We start from the raw sequence: 16,358 nt of genomic DNA, 5'->3' as shown, positions 1-16,358 counted from the left end.
TTTGTATTCGACTCATGTTTTTAAAATTAGCCACGGAAGTTGTGGGATATATTTTTCAAATAAATTAAAAAGCATGCACTTAGAATCTGTAATAATTCCAACAGGTGTACAATCTGATATAATCAGACAACTATCCACAAGTGTTTAATTGACTTTGATTTAAGCCATTAGTGATCATTGGAGTGCCACTGTAGCAATATCATTTAATAGATACCATTTAAATAAAAAGACAGAGTAAACAGGAGGTCAACAGGAGGTCAACAGACATATTTTTGTTTTTTACCCCAGTCTGACCAGTAACTTCTTACTTATCATCGTGAAAATGTTTTTATAAAGCAGGTTTATCTTGGTCCTGAATAAAACTCTAGAAGAGCCTTACTCATAGTAAACATGGAGACAAAAGTAAGGATCAGTAAATAAATATATAAAAAAATGTTAAAAACAAAAAATATGAAGCTAAATTATAATTTTTATTCCAAAGTATTTTTATTCTTTTTTAATTATTTCAGACCAATCAAAACTCACCGATTCAATCATCACAGTTCACACAACGGAAGGGTCAACGGTAAATCTGGCATTCAAAATCATTAACTCAGAGATAGATGTCCGTTTCAACGAAAGATATATATACTGTTATACAGACCATAAAAAAGTTATCACCAACAAATACGATATGATAGTACGTCCGAATATTTTAGAAATTCAGAAAACAAATGTAACAACAAATGACACGGGGATTTACTGGTTAGACGATCAAGGTCTGTCAGCTGCATTAAAGCTAAACATAACGAGTAAGTTTATCGTTTTTATGCAAACGTGCTATCTGATTGGTTCTAAAACATTTTTTTTTCAATTTATTAAGATGTCAGTTGATAATCGTCAGTGTCAAATGATACATACGAAGTAAATAAATCAATATATATATACATATATAAATATGTAGAACGAGATGACTGAGTAATCTGCGAAAATGTGTCCAAAATATTGTAATGTATATATAGCATTCAGTGGAATTATCATTGATTCCAGTAAACACACACACCACAAAACTAAATTGTTAAACGTGTTAATTCACAATTGATATATTTCTCAACGTTAGATGCATCACATATTGCATTTTAACGTCGATGTTACATGATCATATGGAATAATAAAGAAATAAAGTATGTGACAAAGTTACTCCAAATAGTATGTTCAATATATGATATACAATTAAACCAAAATAGTAATACAGTTGACAAAGACTTTATATTCCACGGCTTGTGTTTATCTCCAAGTTTTATTTGGCCGAATGATATGAGAATAGAAAAGCTGTGTGTTCGGCACCCAAATATATAAGGTGCATACACTTGTATATTCTTATTTGTAATTGTAGATATGTCCTGTCCTCCACATGCAATTGAACATGTATGTGCTATTGAGGGATCATCATCAATACTAACATTTATATTCGAAGGACCTCTTTATTATAGCACTATTAAAGATGGACCTTTTTTTGGAAAGAAGTCTCGAAGACTCAAAAATTATACAATACATGTAGACCTTCACATTTACAATGTTACCCTTAAAGATGAAGGCTATTATAGATGTTATATGTATGATTTCGGTCGGGTACAGCTGGTAGTAGTCAGTAAGTAGTTATCTATCAAATGGTATTTCGGACTATAATGTAGCAATCGATTAAATTCTCATTATATTTCGATGACTGTAGTAAAATAATTTGTGGAAATATGTTATAGTTTTAATGAAAAATCAACAATTTCATATATATGTTTGATATACTAGAAAGTTTTAACATGACTTTAGATTTCTATCAAATAACTTTTTTAGATCTGTTGTCGTCGTCTCCAGCAGCTTGATATTCAACAAGACTGTTTAACAAAAAAAAACCGAAGAAACATACCGAACTCCAAGACAGATTCCATAAAAAACTGACAAAATCAATCACCTGAACAAGTGAAAAACAAATGCAATATTCATGACTTGGTACAGGCATTTGTTCAGTAATACATACATGTATCCCATTTTGACACTCAAAATATACAGTTAAACTTGGGTAAACCGAAATCTAATAAATTAAACTCCATGCACAAAACTCTTTGTAAAGAGGACCTTGTGTTTTTTACACATACGTTTTATAGGCACTTTTGATTTCACCGACATATACCAATCCGAAAAGATTTCATTGTAATCCATAAACCAGATTTGTGTTGTCATAATTAAGCTCATCGTTGCTCCTGGTATAGTTAGACGTTTTAGTTAAATTGCACGTGTTTTCGCAACTAAAAGTTATTCATGATATAAAGGATAACAATGTTATCAAGACTATGTAGTTTGTGTGTTGTCCCCCAACGTAACATAAATAGAACCTATATAGTTTTGTTGTATACCTAAAATACATGTTCTTGTTAAGATAGGCAAAACATAGATCATTGGAAGTGAACATATACACAGTAACTATTTTTATAAGTTATATGAAAACCCTTTTTCTAAATACAGAATTATGGTTCATTAAAGAAACGGATCGTAACAATATAGTTGGACAAGAGGGAACAGAACTGGAGATCAAATGTTCAGCTGACACAGTACAGTTCATCACTGCTTTACAGTTAGAATCAATTGGAACAATCAAAGCTATTGGTGATAATCAAAGTGTGAGCTATTTGTTTATACCAGACCGTACAGATCATCTGTCAAAATATAAATGTGTGGACAGTACACACTCGTCAATAATGATTGAAATCAAAGTATTGATAAGGTGTAAGTATGTACAATCATGACCACGTTATATTTAATCTACAAAGCTAAAGTATACTTTTCGTTGGAAATACATCAGAATCATTGTTTTGCTTTATAATATTCATCTTGAAGACACATTTATTTCTCTGTTTTTGTAAAATATTTTTAAAAACATTAGATTATGTTAAAATACATACGAAATCCTGTAACAAACAGAATCAAATAAATTGCAATTTAATCCAAAATAATTCAAAAGAGTTTAAAATAGAATTTTAAAGATATATGCATGTCTCTTAGTTATAAACTCTTAAATAAGTAGAGTGCATACACATTAAGAAAATGAGATAGGGATGTATTATGATTTGTATTATACTGACATGTTAGCTGACTTTTTAACGTGCGAGTTCTCAATATCATAGTCTGCAGTAAAAATTATTACCCTACTTAGACACTCTTTTATGTGTTGTAGTCGACAAACCATAACTTTTACACTTACATGCAGCATAATGTCACAGTACTAGAAATTTCAAACATTGAAGCCTTTCGTTTAGTGCAGCCGGAAATCAAATTCAGTAATATGCCCTTTGTACGAAGCATACTATATAAGACTATCAAATCGGTTTCAGTGAATCTTAAAAAGAAATCTAAATCTTAATAAGTATGCTAATAGATTAACTAAAACACTAAAAACCGCAAAATAATATGTTATCTGGATCCCACTAGATGGTAAACTTGTCAAAGGACAAGACAAGTGTGTGTGCTGAAAGCATGATAGTGTATGTTACAACAGAAACAGACAATTCAACTGAAGAGCAGAATAACATCTATTTCACTTATATTATAATATCATTGAATTAGTCTGTAATGCAGGTTTTGTTGAAATGTATGTTTTATGTAAGAATATGAAAAACCCAAAACAATCCAACACTGAATTGCAGATTCTCCTGCAGTTACAGTTCATTACACCAATGAGACAATTGAATGTGAATGTGATGGAGTGCCGGACATTTATAGTGTGTACCGGTTAGATCACATATCAAAAAATGGGGAACTCGTCCGTTCTGTAAATTTGACGAATGAAACATTCACTATCCAGAAGGATCCTTTTCCGTATCAGATGAATGGTAGATATGAGTGTGTTGTCAGTAATGGTATACCCGATATTGAAGGAAAGGTATTGCAGACGAGGTCAACAAATGTACAGTATGAAGGTACGTTTATCTAAACAGATTTAAATATCTTTAATCTTATTTTAGAGTTATGCATTGTTTTTACCAATAAATTGCAAGACGTTGTATAACATCATTTAAACACTACACATCTTTAAGGATGAGTGACGACAATTCTAAATTGCAAAAAAAAAAAAAAAAAACAACAAAGAAACGTTTTTTAACTAATGCAATAGATGAGTACAAATCAATAGATTGAAAGACGTATTTGGAAAGGGATTAACATACTGATCTGATTTTAAATAACAATACCGATACAAGATTTTGGTTGGACTATCTCAAAATACAATTGCATTGAAAAGTTTCTAGGCGTAGCAAACAGCGAACAGTTAACATCGACTCCGAATTTCAAGACGTCAATAAAAAAATTGAGAATGGAAACGGTGAATGTGTCAAAGAGACAACAACCCGACCAAAGAGCAGAAAACAGAAAAGGCCACCAATGAGCCTACAACACAGCGTAAAAAAATCCCGCATCCGGAGGCGGGCTTTAGCTGGCCCCTTAACAACAATGTATGCTAGTTCAGCGAAAATGACGTCACATTAAACTCCGAAACATATAATTGAACCAAAATTAAAAAAAAAAACATACAAGTCTAAAAAATGCCAGAGGTTCCTGTCATGAGACAGGCGCAAAAATGCGGCGGAGTTAAACATGTTTTTGAGGTCTCAACCCTCCCCTATACCTCTAGCAAATGTAGAATAAACAAACACATTGCAAGACGCACAGTAAAACACAGTTTAAAAGAAGTCCGAGTCCGATGTTAGAAAAGGTAACAGAAGAAACTAATCAAAATGGCAATGATAAACATAAATTAACAAAGGACTACTAGCAATAAGTGACATGCCAGCTCCAGACCTCAATTAAACCGATTGAAAGATTATGTCAGCATCATACAAAAATCAAGCACAATTTCTCCCGTTAGGGGTTTAGTATCATATCATCATAAAATATACGAGAAAAACATAAGCCGTATCATACGAACAACTGGTTTTAGAACAAATGTGTTTATTTCTGATGCAAAGACCCTATGAGTGATTCAATATGAATTCCAAAAAATGCAATCTTTAATCACCTGACAACAGTATCGTGTCTACATCCCTTCTGAATAAGTCTTTTTAAAGGTTTGGTTAGCTTTTGGGATCAATGACGACATTTTTGCGCTTTGTATAGGATATTACCATAACATATGAGATGTGAAATACCTGAACGTATAAGATGTCTGCACGTTGATTTATATTTACGAATTAATACCGATGATAAAATTTAGTAAATGTTTTGACAAGTTTGTGATATCGAAAACCCTGGTTTTGTAATGTTTCAGTAATACAAAGATATCTTTCGTTAAAATCAAATACGTTGTTAGATACACGAGCGAATCAAACAAGTTGAGATATATAAACACTTTAAGATGATGACAAGGGAACGTCACCATCATCTAAAAATGAATAATTAACAATCGAAAATGAAAAATCATCGCTTTTATCGTAAATTTGGGTATAAGGCTTCTCGTTAAAGATATAGTTATCAAGATCCAGGTAAGAGCATTTCATAAATATTAATATATCTATTTGTATTTGTTTAATAACGTAGTGCAAAAAAAACCCCAACTTTAAACAAGTACTAAAAAAGGTAAAAATATTGATGGCGGATTTTACACTCTATCTGTTGCATAGTCAAATAACCCACACTTTCGGCACACAATTCAACAACTTGAATCAAACTATTGTCACCAAATTGTCAAAAACCCTAAATGTTTTTATTCGTCTTATGGCGTGTTCAAAATAAATTCGATAATCTGATTTTTTTTAATTTATGGTTTAGTGCATTTTCGTTTTTCCATTCGCCGTCTCTGTCTTTAATGTTTTCTCCTGTGGTTCAACTTGATGTCTGTATATCACATTGGATCATCAAAGACAGCCAAAGCATTTGTAAGATTCGGTCGGTTGCCATGTGGTTGAAACCATTGTACACGACTAGGGCAGACTATATTTTGTGAATAGATTTCTCAAATAAAATCGGTATAAGGGCTTTTATATGTATACAAACAGTGTGAGATGAAACGTCAAAAAGTAAACTTGAACGATATATTAACACGGGTAACTACAAAGCTACAAAAACAACTGACAGTAGACGAATAATTGGCGAAAATCTGTGTCGTGTTTCAGAAGGTGTATTCTTGGGGCAATTGCATTTGAAATATAGTTTCTGTTATTTCTCCACAAGAGTGGTAAAATGCAAATCGATGATTTAAGAAAAGAGAAAATCCAAGGCCACATATCATATTTCCTTATCATACATTACTTCACAGACAAAATCCGAATTGACCGATGACAATGTTTCTTAAATTAGAGCATACAAGAAAAGATAGTTAAACATCAAAATGAATTGAGCATATATGATAGAAATATCCATCATGACGAGGGTTGAAATATGTACGAGCATCGCTTTAATAATGTGTTAAACTGCATGATATTCTTTTACATGATTTAAAAGGTGCAAAATTTCAGTCTTTTACACGATATACAATTCCAAATGTAGTTATGCTTTCGGTATGAAAATTATATCGGGGTTCATGTAAAAAAATTAAGATGGAATGCAAAACACCTTGTACTATTTGGGGTATGAATGTTATCGAAGGTTTGTGTTTTCACTTAATTGACCAATCTAGAAAGAAAATAAAAAGGCTTTTATATCATTGTGTTATTTTTTTATTAGAATTTAAAGCTTTACTTTTTTTTCTGCTCTTAAATCATTTTATATGCTTGATATATAATACGGAGATATGATATGATTGCCAATGAGACAACGATCCACCAGAGACAAGATGCGTAGATGTTTGCAACTACATGTCACCACTCGACCTTCAAAAATGAGCAAAATCAATACTGTATAGCAAGCTTTTAAGGTCCTAGACACAAAAAGCACATATTAATAATTATAAAAAAAAAAAAACAATCATTTTGAACAAATAAATAATCGAACCTTAAAGTAAAACGTCGGAATCGGTTGTATTTAATTGCATTTTTTCTACTCTTCTATTTTGAAAAATTTGCGGATTTTTCTTGATAACTATCAAAATCGTTTTGTAATCAAATAGTAAGAACAGCCTGCACAACGATATCAATCGTAATAAATCACTGCTATGTCACAAGGCAACTTTTATGATTACAATAAGAATAGTATAAATATATATAAATAATTATATAATGCTTTGGATCATCGTCTGCTCATTTTAGAAAAAGTAGAATAACAATAATACCGAACTCCAAGGGAAATTCAAAACGAAAAGTTCCTTAACAAATGGCAAAATCAAAAGCTCAAACACATCAAACGAATGGAAAATAAATTTCATATTCCTGACTTGGTACCGCCATTTCTTTATGTAGAAAATGGTCGGTTAAACCTGGTTTTATAGCTTGCTAAACCTCTCACTTGTATTACAGTCGCATGGAATTTTATCATATTGACAACAATGTGTGAGCAAAACATAATACGTAAAAATGTCAAAGATATATATTGTTATTTCATTGCTTAAAAATCATATCGGCAATATCAAACAAATACATACAGGTACTATATTGAATGATTATCAGTGCTTTTAATAAAAATGCAAAATGAGGATGTTAAATTTGGTGTATGCCTTTTTGTGCTTCTTCGTTACATTTTTTTTTTATAGTGATTAAGATGATAACACAATGTTGACTGCTGTACCCCTATTTTTGACATTTTTACCTATTGTGTCTGTTTGTTCGGTTCACACATCGTTGTCAATATAATGGAATTTGATGCGGCTGTCATACAAGTGAAAGGTTTAGCTAGCTATAAAACCAGGTTCAATCCACAGTTTTCTATATAAGAAAATGCCTGTACCAAGTCAGGAATATGACAGTTGTTATCTATTCGTTTGATGTGTTTGAGATTTTGATTTGCCATTTGATTAGGGACATTCCTTTTTGAATTTTCCCCGGAGTTCAGTATTTTTGTGATTTTACTTTTAAGAGACGGTCAACCTGTAGCCTGTAGGAGTATTTGTATTTAACAGCCACGCCAGAAACCGTATTGAATTTTCTAACACGTCAATTCAACATGTTAAATACCAACATAATACAAAAAAAAATTAGATAGATATATATTCCATATGCAGGCGCCTTGGAACAATAACTGTCCACGGTATAATCATGTACTGAAATATATGAAATATAATTAAAATGGATTGCATAGGTTTAAATATACAATTGTAGATGTTGCACTAGATGATATAATTGTTTGTAGAATATTTCAAACCGTTCGTTCCTATACGTTTTGAAGATTTTGCTTTTTTATTATCATTAAAAGGCTAATATTGCAGGCTAAGCAAATTTAAATATGCTTGAAATAGTATTTATATTTCACTGAACGCTTCTTATTGCGAAGACATCTTCAACACAACACAGGGAAATGGGACACAAACTGATTAATTAGGACGGGAAACATATATTTTCTTTTGTGTCTATGTTTATGTCTGTACTCATTAGTGAAATGTTATCGCGGTTTTAGAAAAAAAATATAAAAAAACACTTCATACATTCCATGCCTCCGAAATGCTTTTCTTGATTTACCTTCATAATAATTGCTCCGAGCCAAAACTTTGCAAACTTTGAACGACGCGAATATACATGTATAAGTATCGAAAAACTTAAAGTTTTATATATGATGGTTGGAACCCAGCAATATAATTAAAAAATCTAAGTTTAATATTGCCACAGAAAATTAGTTGTTTAAAGGTAGATTAACTGTAAATTGGATCTTGGATTGCAAAATAGCAGTACACAATCGGTCTTATTCTTTGCCCAAATTTACAAATTTTGAGACATAATTGCAATTATGTGTAAGATTTTATTTTAAATATGCTTTTTAAAATACCAAATATTTGTGTATGTTTGATTTTTTTTTAACTGAGCCATAAAAGGGGAACAACTCTCATAGTAGAATATTGTAGAGGAATATTAAAGATTTTTTTTTTTAAATTGTACAAGTTCGGTAACACCATTTTTTGTTTTTACATTTATTTAAGCATATTATAAAACCTATCTTCTCATATTTCAATCCAAAATTGTATCTGATAGATTTCTTCTATTCACAAAAAAAAGGTGTTTTTTTTTTAATAATCTATACAAAATTTGGCAATTGTGCACAACTTGTAGCTTGAAAAATAATAGTACGGTGACCCAAACTTGGTATTATATTTGTGAAAAAAACCATTGTAATATCTACATTTTAGCAACTTATAAGAACATTCTATCTAAGTAAATTCATGTATATAGTGATGATTAATATTAATATTTTTTTCTAAACGTATGACCAGATACCAGAATAACCTTCCGATCTAAATGCCCGATAATTTACTATTCCCGATTGTGAATTGCTTACTAACTGAAGATAGCGTATTGCTGTAGATGTACTCATTTATTTATTAGGAAACGCGTACCGTGTCGACGTACCTGACTTGCTCATATTGGAGTGTTTTTGTTTTTGTTTTAGTTGCATTACCTTGATTTTGTTCTTCTTAAAGGATCTGAACATCGGTAAAGAAATGCGGCTTCTAAATCAGCTAATTGTGGAAACATTTCACAAGCCTACATCTCAAATTAATAGCGAGGAAGTATCTAGCATTATTAATAAATCTATCCTTATCACACATTTATTATTAATTTTAATTTCAGTCAATATATCGGCATTAACAGTTTTATATTTTTTGTCATATTTATTGTTTAATTTTTTTTTGTACATACACCAGGCTGTTATTTTGTCGTTTTACATTTGTCATTTCGGAGCCTTGTAAAGCTGACTATGCGATATGGGTTTTGCTCATTATTGAAGGCAGTACGGTGACATAAAGGTGTACTTCTATATTATTTGGTCTCTGGTATAGTTTTCAAAACACTTCAACCACATTCTCAAGCAGTGGTTCTTGTCACAACTGCATGTCCGTACTCAACGAAATTGATAAATCAAGCTAGTTCTGAGGAAGCATGACAATCCGGAATTTGTCGGTCACTTGTAACAAACAATTCAAAAATATAATTATTCCCCTTTTGCCGCAAAGCGATAACTATAAATACAAATCAATCAAACCTTTGTATGGAAATATACATTCCTATTTGAGAAAAGGAAATACATTTGTTTAACATAATTTTTTTCAACCAGCCAAAATACCTTACAATGTAAATATTTATAAATCACAAATTTTTGAGTTCGTTTTCTTTTAAGGCTCACCTGTATTTGCAAAAGACAATAGACACGTGAAAATTGGAAAAGTCGGGCACTCAATCAAATTGTCATTTCTTATCTACAGTTACCCGGATGTTGAAGAAATATTCCTTGAAAAATTAGGACGGACGTATAGTAGAAAGAGAAAAATTACAAATTTCAATATTTTGAATTATACATTGCGTTACACAGGATTTGAAAATAAAGTAGGAATCCAAGGTTATGAAATTTTGATTGAAATTGAGATGCTAGACATAAAGGATTTCCGAGCCTATTGTATAACAGCAACTAATCGTCTTGGTGCCAGCGATTATCATTTTGATATAATAGAGAAAAGTAAGTACAGCAAAACAGTATATGAACGTCTATGTTACTATATTGTCTTTCTTATGATAATCGACTTGATGAAATGTAAGTTTGTTTATGTTTTGTAATTTTGACGATTTTCGTCATCAGGATCTCCTACTAATAATATCTGACTTAAACATGACCCAGTCAGTAACGTGGATATAGTGATAATCGGCTATTTCAGTAAAGCATACACTGAACAGTGTATAGCATACTGTAGATTCATCATTATTTGTGGGATAACAATTTTCTTTTGGTATTGGTAAACAAAATATTCAACAAAGAACAAGTAGCCCATAGGTTTGTATGCAGACGTTGGAAAAACAACGAACTCAATTATCAGTAAAAATACAATGTTTCAATTATTCACGGAAATTGGTATCCGCACAAAAAATGAATCCACAATAACCTGACTGCTGAAATAAGGAATGTATAAGAAACATTTTAGAGAGATACAGATCAATTTTGAATTTATTGTGTGCCCTTTTTGTCGATCTACATGTACATGTGAGTTGGTTTTAATGATGATATTTGATATTTATGTCAATCTTCCAACGTAATGTCTTTTAATTCCCCCTTTGGAATGTGCATTGCTAGGTTAATAGACAACTATTTAGTATAAAAAAAATGATGATACCACGGAAACTAATTCAAAGACGGTACCAGCATATTGATTTTTTGAGATCACAAATGAAGCTGTTATGTTTAAGGAATTAACTGCACGAGGTAACGATTGATGACACTGATACATAATTGGCCGTTTGTGAATACAACTGTACGTTATGTTTCCTAGTCTTTGCATACATTTTTTAAAATTACAATGGTTACAAATATCGAATTTCAATTATGTTTGACATAATGCGTTAAATTCTTTATATTTAAAAAAAAAAACCTCTTTACTGTTTATGTTTACTGATTAACGGAAAAGGGACAATGCATTCTTATATTTTGTGAAAACAGGTCTAATAATGTGCAGCTTTAATTCTTAAACCACATACTGTTAGAAATATTATCATTTCAGAGGATACTGCAGTGATTAAAAGAAAAATTACACTTTTCCTTATACCTAGCATCGTAGTCGTGGTTCTATTTGGTTTTGTAATCTTTGTATACGTCTGCTTCTGGGTAAAACGTACACAAGTTCGTGCTTTAAGAGATCATAATGTGCCCGATGATCCAAATAATGAAGAAATCGGGCCAATTTCTTACCGGGCTGTCAGCAACATTTGTTCATCACATTCCAACAACATTCAGGACCAGCATTTGACACACCCAGGTGCACCAGGTATCTCAAAAAGAGTAAATGTACAATCATTTGTTGATAATGAGAGTAATACATCCGATGAAACAACCTCTGACTTTTTCGATATTCGGTCACTACAGCGTGAAACGACAGACGTGCATCGAGTTTCTATTTCATCGAATGACACACACGTTTCTAATATTGGTGTTGCGGGAATACCGTCTACTATTATACAAAGCACAGACAATGCCGTTAATTGCAATCAATGTGAAGCACACAACATTAAAGAAATCTCAAGTAGTCATATAAGTCAATCAGGTATAGACTTTGGTAGTGGAACTTCTAATATTGTCATAGACGGGAGTTTTGGAGATGAAGATGAAAACCCATACGAATTCATATGGTAAAATCATGGAACTTTGCAAAGTGGTAGTCATGTTGTTAATAGACATTTTTGGAAATAGAGCCACGAAAATAAATCCAATATGGCCCCCAAATTAAAGATGGCCGGCATAAGGTACTTGGAACACAAAACCATACAGTTGACGAAATCTACCAATATGCCAGAGTTAAGTACATATTCAAGTATGGAATCAAATGAAAGCTCAGGGTATAAGCTTTCCGAATATCATCAGGTGATTATCTTTGTCGTTCACAATTCTTCTCACAGTTGAAATATATACCTCTTCCCCATAAAAAAATGGCAAAAACGCTAAAAAACAACTTCTTTCAATTGTTAATAAACACCAAAAATATCATGAACAGATGATTATTTAATGTATTCTAATAAATATTAAGGTAATGGACATATTGGTGTTATTTTGTTTTAGGTTTGAGGATTTGCAGTCAAAATATGAGTAAAAAGTAAATACATTTTTCAGATTTCGCCTTATTCTGCCTCTGATGACCAATCTTCTTTTGCTTAAACAATTTGAACTATCTCAATTGAAACAAGAATGCTAAGGTTATCATAAAAATACCAAAAATTGATAGTTGTAAAAGGATAAATAATACAAATATTGAAACATATTACGATAACTACCAAAATTTTCAATTAGATATTAATAACTTTAATAATTCAACCGAAGTACAATTAAGCAAAAAATGGTAATAACTATGTACCAAAGATCAACTTTGAAACCAATTGCCTTCATTGATATCATTTTGTAGTCCAGGTTTTGGTATAACAATCCGTATTTACCAAGCAATACAAATTTCAAAAGCTGTTTTGTAGTCACAGGCGTGAGAAAATGGACATTTTGGATTTTAATTTTCCCTATTTACTTCTATTTTTTCATTTTTTTTATCATGTTTATTGGAATACGCTTGATTCCAATCGCTATCTTTCCGTCAAAGTGTTTAGGTTTAGGTGACGTTATTTGACGTCATTTGTGCGTTTGTTGGGCATAAAATCTACTTCAGCTTGAGCTAAGGGATGAATATTCCAATGGGGATGACTTCCTCGTGACTGCTTCGATAACTGTTTTTAAATGATAAATTAATATATTTCTTAAGGCGTTGGATTATGTACATAAGAATAAAGACGGCTGTTTGAAAAATGTCAAGCAGTCACAATTACTTTATCAGTTCAAAGATGCAGGGATCCAGTTAGCCCATAAAACGTTTGAATGACGTGGGAATCAGCGTATAGTCAAAGAGTATTTCTGGTAACGAAAATGATATGGATCAAACGTATTGAATACTTATGTTAACATATATTTTTGAATGGCCTCAATGAAAACAGTAATGCAATATCTTTCAAATGTAAACAGAAGTTTTATAAATTCTACTGATAAAATCGCAGATTAATGGACTATGATAACCTCTTCCAAACATTTACTGGTACATGAATGAATGAACCAATGTACTTTCGAAGGACGTGTATTAATTTCAATGTTGTTGTGATTTACGCTGTATAATTAATCAAATATGTGTGCTTTATAGAATTCTTATACTAGTACATCACTGATTCATTTAGACGATCAAATTCTATTTTTACAGATGTATTTGGTTCTCAGAAAAGTAAAAAAAAAAGTAAAAATTTGGATAGTCTGAACATTGTGAAAATCTGAAAGGGTCCCTTTTGTAGTTCTGCCGTTACAGGAATAACTTTGTATAATATGGGATGTTTTGAATATAAGTATTTGACAGAAATGCAAAAAATTATAACAAAATTAATACTTACATTTATACTTTTAAGCCATTCTGAGTCAAGTTTTTGCTCAAATTTGAAAAGGGAAGGGGCAATGCGTTCCTTTTTAGAAAGATTTTGTTCGACGTAAAACTTGATATCATACAGACCTTCTAAAATTCAAACTGACCATTATTCCTTGCGTTCATCGTGTATCGTGCGTGTTGCGTGCGTGTATCGTGCGTGTATCGTGCGTGTACTAATCGTGCGCTCATCATTCATCGTTCCGTGTATTTTCCGTGTAACGTGCGTGCATCGTTTATTCTTAATAGTGTATCGTGCGTGTATCGTGCGCTCATCAATCATTCATTCTTAACTGTGTATCGTGCGTTCATCAATCATTCATTCTTAACCGTGTATCGTGCGTTCGTCAATCGTGTATAACTGTGTACATCAGATAACGTGCATTTGTCAAACGTTCATCTCTTATCGTGTAACGTTCATTCATTGCGGTTTTTATATGATAGTCGGTTATAGAGCTCATCAAAGCTTATATTTAATCTCACGGTTAAAGTGTATATATATGTTCCGACATTCGTACTTACTTTCTTGTGAACACTTAATTAACTTTATCGTACAGAACGTTCTTACAGATTCATGACTTTTTGTGTAAAATTTATTTTGCATCTGTAAACATTTCGTGGTTATTCAGTGGATCTTGGCTGGGACTGACACATTTTAATATAATGATACATGTTCTACGTACAAACAATAACATGATGACATTTCTACGACAGAACAGTTAAAATTGGAATTTCTATTCAACTGAGCGAAATGGGCTTAAAAATATACTGTTGGCCAACTGTTATTTGTTTAAAATATTCTGTCAATTAAAAACAAAAGTGCTTTTGCAAAATTTAGATGTGGGGTAGCTCCACTAAAAAGAGAAACTGGAAAGTATGAAAGAAAAAAAGTCCACGAGATGACATGTGTTGTAGCTCTACTATTGAAGATGTACTTCATGTCATTTTAAAATGCCAATTATATGTAGATTTAAGACAAATTATGATACATTAAACTAAACATTTAAATGAATATTTTAATCTATAATTATCAGATAGCGAAAAAATTATATTTAGTAATTAATATCGGCAATGTTGCTGCTATAGTTGCCAAAAACATCAACGGCATTTTATTTCCCAGTTCTCAAAGAAAAAAAAAGTTTTATTTTCATATAGTACAGGTGGACACTGTAAATTTTAAATGTAAATGAGTAAATATATTGTGTCTTAAAAGTCTTTCATTATTAGGTCTTTCCACTTTTCTATGGAAAGACCTATTGTATTTGTTCTGATTATTATTATTATTATTTTTTTTTCTTCCGCCAAATTTTGTTCTTGCGATAAATGTTGTTTCGCAATATGTCGCTTTGATATTTCTCATATTGTATCGTATAGTTTATGCGCTTTTAAATTTCACCCTGCTAAGCCGAACAATTTTCTTTGTAAGAGTTATCTCCCTATTCACTGTTTCTGTGTGCATCTCCTTCATAACAAAAAAAGATATCGACAAAATTCTTTTTACAAATTGTTCGTTACATCCTCAGGAATTTTTGGCTAATTTGGATCGAAGCGATTCGATGAAATTTTATAGGAGTTATCTACCTTTACAAAATAAATTTGTAGGTATGTGGTTTTAACTCATCAACCGTTAACCGTATAACCCTGGAATGTTTTTATTTGAAGCCCCTAGGTCCTAACTTAGAAAATGAGGTCAAGGTCAAAGGTCAAGGTCAAGTTCTCAATTGTGACTTTTGCTTGTTTTTGCATTTTCTCCGACACTTTGAAAGATACATATTAAAGAACAAGTGCAAAATGTTTGCTTATTGTAATGAAGATATGATACATTTGGTCTGATACAATTTAATGGCATCTTATAGGAGTTATGCCCCTGAAATGTCTTAATATAAGATTATTTGAATATAACTTCAACTAAGTTCATTATAAAGCCATATGACTTTGTACATAAGGTTAGGTGACATATGACCTTCAAAAATGACAACCGGAAGTGACCTTGAGAAAACCGGAAGTAGCCATTTTTGCACTTTTTTCATATAAAAGTACTCAGAATCCATATATTTTGTAATTTAAATACATTTACTTATCACTTGAGACTAGAACTGACTTTCTGTAAACCGGAAGTTGTCAATTATATCCGGGTTTATAGGCAAAAGTATATAGAAACTATATATTTTTGGAATCAGTGTAAAAGAAGCTATCATATGAGACCGGACGTAACATCCACTTAACCGGAAGTAGCACATTATATCCTTTAGTTCACTTTAAAGCAGATCAAAACCATTTATCTATCGCATCAGTCTGAGGAAACTAGCTTCTTTTCAAAATTTCTTTGATA

General features: G+C 31.6%; 1 protein-coding gene across 2 annotated transcripts in view; it reads left to right on the top strand.

Moving 5' to 3' along the window:
* The first annotated feature begins 1,381 nt into the window (after nt 1–1,381).
* LOC127721929 (uncharacterized) overlaps nt 1,382–16,358 on the top strand; it is a 249,551-nt gene continuing 234,574 nt past the window's right edge. Inside the window, exon 1 of one of the 2 annotated variants that reach the window (XM_052228746.1) lies at nt 1,382–1,630. In XM_052228746.1, the coding sequence (XP_052084706.1) occupies nt 1,594–1,630 (37 nt within the window). In that variant the 5' untranslated portion in view covers nt 1,382–1,593. Of the gene's footprint in view, nt 1,631–3,695; nt 3,951–16,358 lie in introns of those variants that run through there. The other variant, XM_052228747.1, reaches the window with a different exon arrangement.

The sequence above is a fragment of the Mytilus californianus genome, unplaced genomic scaffold (genome assembly GCF_021869535.1).
Source record: "Mytilus californianus isolate M0D057914Y unplaced genomic scaffold, xbMytCali1.0.p SCAF_12, whole genome shotgun sequence".
Taxonomy (NCBI): domain Eukaryota; kingdom Metazoa; phylum Mollusca; class Bivalvia; order Mytilida; family Mytilidae; genus Mytilus; species Mytilus californianus.
This window is presented reverse-complemented; position numbering and strand designations above follow the sequence as displayed.